Source organism: Papio anubis, chromosome 5, assembly GCF_008728515.1.
Source record: "Papio anubis isolate 15944 chromosome 5, Panubis1.0, whole genome shotgun sequence".
Taxonomy (NCBI): Eukaryota; Metazoa; Chordata; class Mammalia; order Primates; family Cercopithecidae; genus Papio; species Papio anubis.
The window spans coordinates 144,288,361-144,296,951 of record NC_044980.1 but is presented as its reverse complement, the minus strand read 5'-3'; the positions used below and the strand labels follow the sequence as shown (position 1 = coordinate 144,296,951).

The 8,591-nt window shown below is 42.7% G+C and overlaps 1 protein-coding gene across 1 annotated transcript in view; it reads left to right on the top strand.

The window, feature by feature from the left end:
- The first annotated feature begins 1,935 nt into the window (after positions 1-1,935).
- FAT2 (FAT atypical cadherin 2) overlaps positions 1,936-8,591 on the top strand; it is a 73,996-nt gene continuing 67,340 nt past the window's right edge. Inside the window, exon 1 of the mRNA XM_031666829.1 lies at positions 1,936-2,719. Coding sequence (XP_031522689.1) covers positions 2,695-2,719 — 25 coding nt within the window. The 5' untranslated portion in view covers positions 1,936-2,694. The remainder of the gene's footprint in view (positions 2,720-8,591) is intronic.

Below are 8,591 nucleotides of genomic sequence, written 5' to 3'. Positions count from 1 at the left end.
CAGGATGGGGAGCCTGGGTTCTGGTTCCAATTCTGCCACCAACATGCTATGCAACTTAAAGTGACCCCTTCCCTTCTCTGGGAATAGTTTTCTCGTCTTCATTAAACAGAGCTTGGACTCATAGTTGTCTTCAAACTGTACCCTAGGGAGGCCGTGGATTTCACTGACAAAGGGACGATGCATAGGGGATGGGTCTCTGGGGCTCCTCTCACATCTATCATAGCAGGTCTGTTTCAATCTACTTAACATAACAAGAATGATAGTTATAAAATAACAACAGCTAGCATTTATTTAGCAACTACTAGGTGCCATGCATGTGCTGAATGTTCAACAGGTACCATCTAGTTCTACCTTTAGAACACTATCTGAGGTGGGTTCAGTTAGTATCTTTCTCTCTTTTTTTTTTTTTTTTAAAAAGTATTTGCTTATTGGTATTTTAAATTGACAAAATTTGTATATATTTATGGTGTGCAACATAATGTATTGATAATGTATGCATTGTGGAATGGCTAAACCAAGCCATTTAACACATCCATTAACTCATATGCCTTTTTTAAATTATTTTTTTTCATATTTTAGAGATAGGGTCTTGCTCTGCCACCCAGCCTGGAGTGCAGTGGTGTGATCATTGTTCACTGCAGCCTCAAACTCCTGGGCTCAAGCAGTCCTCCCACCTCAGCCTTTTGAGTAGCTAGGATTACAGATGCAAACCACCACACCTGGCTAATTTTTAAATGTTTTGTAGAGATAGGATCTCGATATGTTGCCAAAGCTGGTCTCAAACTTCTGGCTTCAAGCAATCCTCCTGCCTTGGTCTCCCAAAGCTCTGGTATTACAGGCATGAGCCACCATGCCTGGCCCCTACACGCTTATTTTTTTGTGATGACAACATTTAAAATGTATTCTCTTAGCAAATTTTCAAGTACAATATACAATGCATTTATTAATTATAGTTACCATGTTGTACCAGTAGATCTCTTGAACTTACTTCCCTTCCAAACAGAGAGCCCCAGAAGTGGGCCTGGATTTGTTGATCCCTCCGAATTCCTGCTTTCCCTCCTTCCTACCCCAAGCCCTGTGTTCCTGATGTTCCCTCTGGCTTAGGAATTTTTCAACTCCAAATGGAAATTTTGTATTCTTTGACCATCTCCCCAATCCCCACCCTCACCCCAGCCACTGGTAACCATCATTCTATTCACTGTTTCTATGAGTTTAACCTTTTTAGAATTCACACAGAAGTGAGTATATGTGGATTCTAAAAAAGTATTTGCAGTATTTGTCCTTATGTATTTGGCTTATTTCACTTAACATAATGTCCTCCAGGTTCATACATGCTGTCACAATTGACAAAATTTACCCACCTTTTAAGGCTGAATGATATTCTTTTGTGTATATAGGCCATATTTTCTTTATTCATTCATCTGCTGATGGACATTTAGGGTAATTCCGTATCTTGGCTATTGCGAATAATGCAGTAAACACGGGCCTGCAGGTATCTCTTTGACATACTGATTTCGTTTCCTTTGGATGTATACCCAGTGGTGGGATTGCTGGCGCATATGGTAGTTCTATTTTTTATTTTTTGGGGAACCTCCATACTGTTTTCCATAATGGCTGTACTAATTTACATTTCCACCGACAGTGTCTGATGGTTCCCTTTTCTCCACATTCTCTTCAACAGCTGTTATCTCTTGTCTTTTCGAGAATAGTCATCCTAACACAATCTAATTGTGGCTTTAAGTAACTCTCTTTCAAAGGTGAAGAAAAACAGAGGCTCAGGGATCAAGTTATCCAAGGTCGCCTCAGTTGGGACTTGAGGTCTGTGTTTGAAAACTCATCCTTTGGCAAAGGATTCCACTGGATCAAAGTGGCAAGAAGCACAGGAGAATAAGCACCCCACAAAACGAGACCCATTCAGCAGGTACATTCTGGCCTTTGCAGTTTGTTCTCTTCTCCATCTGAAAGCAGCTTTCTAGTCCTCCTGGAGAGTCTGTTCTGTGTTTAGTTTCTAATGAGTAAATACCAGGCACTGTTCTGCTAAGCTGGAGTTGGTTTTGATCTTTTTTTTTTTTTTTTCACCTTTCCCTTTTCATGGATTTTAACGGTTTTCATCTAACAAACTCCTCCTACCAGAGAGCCCCAGAAGAAGTGGGGCTAGAGTTGTTGATCCCTCAGGATTCTTCCCTTCTCTCCCTGCCACCCTAGGCCCTCCAGTTCTGAGGTTCCCTCTGGCTTAGGGATTTTTCAGCGGCAAATGCAAAGCTCATAGATCCATATAAACAACCCTAAGAGGAAGAGACCCCAGACACGCCTCTTCCTCTCTCTGGGCCTCATTGAGTATCAGGATCTGCACTCTCAGAAACCCACAGCAGCGTTTTCCTTGCTGCCATCTCAGGGCCTTTGCGTTGCCTGTTCTGTCTGGAACTTTCTTCCTCAAGATAGCTCTGTGGCTCTCTTCCTCACTCTGCTCAGCTCCCTGCCCAAATGTCACCTTGTCATATGGGACTTCCCTGACTCCCCTTTAAAAAATAGCATCTCCCCTCCGTGCTGTACCTCTTGCCCCACATGATGTTTCTTTATATTGCTTTTCATCACTTGACACAGTCAATATTTTCTTGTTTATTGTCTCTCTCTCCTGCTAGAATACAGTCTCCACAAGAGCAGAAACCTCATCTCTCTTGTTCGCTGCTCTAGATGCCTGGCACAGGGCAGGCCCTCAGTGAGTATTAAATGACTGACTGACTGACTGAATGAATGAATGAATGACTTTGGCAGAGGAAGCTCAATAATAAAACACTTTCTTCATGCCCCCCACTTTGTTCCTTTTCTTCCCCAAAGCCCAGGCCACTGGAAGCCCTTTTCTTCCTTCAAATATTCATTTCTCCAGGGTCATACTATGACTTTTGAGCGCTCTAAGCATCTTAGTCTTTGTGGGCCCCTTCTTCCATGAAACAATTATAAATTATAATTATGTAGTCATAAATTAAAAATGATGTTCTATGACAGCATTGGTATAAAGATGCATATATAGTCATGTACCACATCATGACATTTTGGTCAGTGTGGGACTGCATATATGAGAGTGGTCTCATAAAATTATAATGCCATACTTTTCCTGTACCTTTTCTATGTTCAGTTACACAAATACTTACCATTGTGTTACAATCACCTACACTATTCAGTACAGTAGGAGCTGTATAAGTTTGTATCCTAGGAGCAATAGGCTGTACCACATAGCCTAGGTGTATAGTAAGCTTCACTATCTAGGTTTGTGTAAGTGCACTCCATGATGTTTGCACAATGACAAACTTGTGCAAACTTCTCGAAAACCATGAATGACTCCCTACTACTAAGGAAAGAAATTATTTTAGTGGCTAAGACTTGACTAGCAGGTACCTAGAATGTCACTATTCTTTCACTTACAGTTTTTATTCTGGTTCAAATAGTGACACATTTCTCAGAATGTATTCCCATTGTTAAGTGAGACATACCTGTGTTATTATATATCCAAACTCTTCAACCTAAAAGTTTTTCTTTCTTTTGTATTTAAAATAAACTAAAACATTTATTATTGATTCCATTTTCAAATTTAAAAGGAAATTATCAATAATTTATTAACTATAGTAACTTTCTACAGTAGTCCTCATTCCTGAAAAGATGTTTAAAAACCCAAAAACCTATAGTATAACTTAATTGATTTAAACTAGGGGTGAGTGAAATGTTTTTAAATGTTCTCCTGGTAATTCTAATATGCGCTAATAGTTGAGGCCCACTGTTCCAGATAATATCTCCCAGTTTGCTCCCTCAGATCATTCCCCTCCTCCTCTAAGACATAATTTGGGGGCATAGTCATTCCAAAAGCTAACCATTTTAAAAATACCCCATTGTTCCTACACCATACTGCTAAGTATATTTATGAATTTTAGCTTTTTCCCTTCCATATCTTTCTAGCCCACATATTAAGATCTCAATTTTCTTAAGAGATTCTTCCTTTTCATTCTGCTTTAATAGTATGTGTAGTCCTGGGTCCTGGGTGTGCCCACTGTGCCTTATAGATGAGTGGACCCAGCATTCTTCTCTGAATCTCATGAATCCTGTGGTTCCTATGCCATGTTCTCTAGAGCTGGGCTGTCCAATGTGGTAGACACAAGTCACGTGTGGCTTTTAAAATTTAAATTAATTAAAATAAGATAAAATGAAAAACTCAACTCCTCAATTGTACTAGCCGCATTTCAAGTGCTCAATAGCCAGCCATGCATGGCTCGTGGCTCCCACCCTGGACAGCACAGAGACAGAACACTTCACCACTGCAGAAAGTTCTGCTGGAAAGCGCAGCTCTAGAGTGAGCCCCAGCTATTCCAGGCCTCTGAGATGTCTCTCTTCTTAGAATGTGGATTCCTATTCTGTGCTGGTGCTTGCATCCATCACCTACTAGATGAGTGAACCTGGGCACAGTCTTCAAATTATCCAACCCTCAATTTCACAATTACAGATTCAGAGTAATGAATGTCATAGTACAGATGATGACGGTACATCACTAACTGGTACTGAGTGTGTTCCAGTGCTAGGTATTTGCCGTACTTTAACTCATTCAGCCTTCTCAAGAACTCCACGAGCTAAGTACCATGATCATCTCCCTTTGACTGAAATCAGCAAGGTTAAATGACCACCCAGGGCCACACAGCTGATAAACAGAGAGCTGGGATTTGAAACCAGGTCTGTCTGATATCAGAGCCCACTTTCTTAGCTTTTAATTCTGTCAAGTACTGCATACTCTACCCAAAGACCAAGTGAGATAACGCATGCAAATGCTTACTTAAAAACTTATAGATTATCATACAGATGTAAGACAGAATAATTTTTGTCATCAATAATAAAAAGAATACTAATAAATAATGGGACCCCATGTCCCAGCTCTCTTTCATCCATGTTTTAGATAAAGATTTTCTTTTTAGTCATTTCTAATTCCAGACTAGGACAGGTCTGGCTTTTACAGTCAACCCCTCTAAGATGGCCTGTCTGCCAGCTGACCTTCAGACTACCATTTACTGAGCCATTATTTGTTCTAATAAGGTGTTACTCTGCATTTTTCCTCCCTGTGCTTTCACTTGTCAAATTTTCTGTTTTCCCTGTAGTCCTGGGAAGTAGGTAGGAGTAGCTATCATTATCTCCATTTTACAGACAAGCAAATTGAGGCCCAGGAGAGATTCTGTGGCATTCTCAAGTCACAGGACCCATCAATGGCTCCAACCACTGACTCCACTCCTGGCCACATCCAGTTCTTTGTTTTGTTACATGAGAATTCAACAGTGGCTGCCTACTAACTAACAAATGACTCACATGTTCATACAAGTTTCTTGAAAGTAAACTAAGCCTCTCTACCCTCAGTGAACTCCAGTTGTCTTAAACCAACAAAGCTGGTGTTCAAGCCCTGTCCATACCAGAGTGGGAGTCTTGAACGGGAAAATCCCTTTTTTGGTCTAATGTCAGATTACTCATCCCAATGATGTAGCCCCGTCCTGGTCCTGCTTCTTCTCAAAAACTGTCAATGACTCCCTACTACCAAGGAGAGAAATTATTTCAGTGGCTAAGACTTGACTCGCAGGTACCTCAAATGTCACCATTCTTTCATTTACAGTTTTTATTCTGGTTCAAAGCACAGTCCCTCTTATTTTATTTCTCTCACCTCCTTAAGGTTTTTCATAAATAGAATATATTTAGGATTCTTTCTGGAGAGTCACAAGAGCCAGTCTTAGCACTGAACACGTGGGGCAGACGGTAGGACAATTAGAGGGGTTTGGAATCACCAATCCAATACAGCCCTTCCCTCTATATGCACACACATTATTTACAGATGAGGAAAAAGGTCCACATGGCTTAGGTGACTTACTTGACCAAGAACAGACAGAGAATGAGTGACTTTAGGTCTCAGCCTCCCAGAACCCAGGTCAGGGGGGATCAGTTTATTACACTGACTCTCAAACAAGCATTGGCAGGTGTATAACCCTGATCCACAACCAGAGGAAATCCCTTCACTGCCTTTGCGGAGCTTGTTTAGGGTCTGATAGAGACCATAGGTGTGCACAGGCCAAAGAACCATGCCTGTATGAGTTGGAAGGGCCTTCAGAATGCTTCTTATCTCCCCCAAGGACAAATACCCTCCTACAGGAGAATATGCTCCTCAGGTGGCCGCCCAGATTCTGCTTGGATTCCCTCGGTGAGGAGGAGCTCTCCACGTTCAAACTTTTATCCATGAGTTGGATAAAGACATGGATGTTACCACTATCAGGTTTCTGAATGTCGGAATCAAGATCCTGAGAAGCTGGAGTAGAGAGCTGAAACACAGGGTGAACTGAATCACAACCTCTTTAAAGCCCTACAGCGCTAAGTTGCAGAAAATCAGCCTGCACAAGCATAGATCAGGGATGACGGAATAATTTGTCTGAAAGTGTTTTTTGCTTTGTTTTGTTTTGTTTGAGATGGAGTCCTGCTCTATCACCAGGCTGGAGTGCAGTGGCGCGATCTTGGCTCACTGCAACCTCCAACTCCCTGGTTCAAGCGATTCTACTGCCTCAGCCTCCCGAGAAGCTGGGATTATAGGCACTTGCCACCATGCCTGGCTAATTTTTGTCTTTTTAATAGAGACGGAGTTTCACCATGTTGGCCTGGATGGTCTTGATCTCCTGACCTCGTGGCCTCCCAAAATCCTGAGATCACAGGCATGAGCCACTGCACCTGGCCTGAAAGTTTTTATTATCCACAAACTCAACTGTTAATAGTATAAGCCAGGTGCTAAAAAGTAGTATTACTGGGTAATATTTGTTGAAAACTGTATCACGTATTGTGCTCAGCACTTATGTGCATTAACTCACTTTCATTCTCAAAATGATCTCAGGAAGCAGGGAAACTAAGGATCAGAAAAGGCAAGCCATTTGCCCAAGGTCACACAGCCAGAGTCTGTGTGTTGTTAGCCACCTTTTCCCACCTTCCACATCTTTGAAATGGGGCTGGGAGTTACATGGAGGCAAAGTTGGTTCATACATGTATCCTAAAAGGGTCCATTCATGGCCAGGTAGACACAGAACTAATGTACCCACACAATTATTCAAAAAATTGACTACTAAGTATGCATGTGTGTCCTCTTGTAAATGTGCATATTCACTGCAGGTCTCTTTCTGGGCCTGAGGAGCCAAGGAACATGAGGCCCCACCCCAGACAAGCGCCTGCTCGCAGCTTCCCAGAACAGTCTGTGGCTAGGCCAGCAAGCTTAGACTCGACCAGAGACCAGTGGCTTCCTGCTGTGTTGGGGCACAGGCTGGACCTTCTCCAGAGGCTTCAGCGGACCCCGCCCTCAACCTAGCCTAGGCTTTGATTCTGCCGTGGCATTAAAATCTAATAACGAATATGTCCTGAGTTTTGTCTACATACCAGGCACTGTGCTGAGTACATTAATGTGCATGATCTTATGTAGTCTCCATAAAGCCCTATGAATATGAATGCAGTCCTCTTAATAGCCCTGTCTCACAGATGAAAAAGCTGAGATTCAGGGACACTGAGTAACTTACCAAGGTTAAACAGGTAGCAGGTGGTAGAGCTATGACTTGAACTCAAACAGTCAGATTCATAAGTGACCACAGCTCTTTCCGGAAGCACGGTTGGGAGGAAAGAACCTGGCTCTAATTCTCACCCTTTGGGCAAGTCTCTTTCTTTCTTTGGGACTTTACTTTCCAGCTTCCAAAAGGAAGGAATGATCATGAAAGGCTCTTTCAGCGTTCATTCTGTCATGGCATTTCCTGAGTCCAGATTCTTCCATTTTTCAACTAGTATTGATTGAGCCTGGTTCTATGCCAGGCACCGTTCTAGGCACTAGGGAATTTACCTGTGAATAAGATACACAGAACTCCTCTCTTCATGGAGTCCAGTGTCAAGTGGGAAGACAGTCATTAAACAAGTAAACAAGAAAATATAGTGATAGGTGTCATGAAGAAAATAGGGCAAAGTGATAAAGAGGGAGTTGGCAGGAAGGTTACTCCAAACAGGGGCTCAGGAGGTGATATTTAAGTGAAAACTGGTTGACAAGAAGGAACTATTCATGTGAGAATCTTAACGGAGGCAGGAAGTGCAAAGGCGCCGAGGCAGGTCCCAGTTTTGTGTGGCTGCAGCTTGTGAACTGGAGAAGTAACATGGGCCAAGGAGCTTCTGTTTTAATCTAAGTGCTATGGAAAGCCACAGGAAAATTTTAAGCAGGTAAGTCAGATGAATTGATGTATGTTTACACAAGATGTTTTAAAATAGTGGTCCCTGGGTGTCGTGAACTAGGAAGGTAGTACAAGGAGCCCTGCGAGCCTGTTCACTCATCTGGACCTGAGGCCAGGAAACAGCTGTGCAGACACTGTTCCCTCCCTCAGCAAACTACTCCCCAGGTGTGCAGGTCCTACAGCCTGGGCAGGCCATGGGCACCAAGCTGCCATCCCAGGGTGCATTCTCTCTGCATTTTATCCTCCTCCAGGGAGACCCCTCCCCTTCCCCTTCCCTCCAGCTCATCTTAACGGAGCCTGCGCTGCAAGGCGCCTGTGCAGTCACCGAGCAGA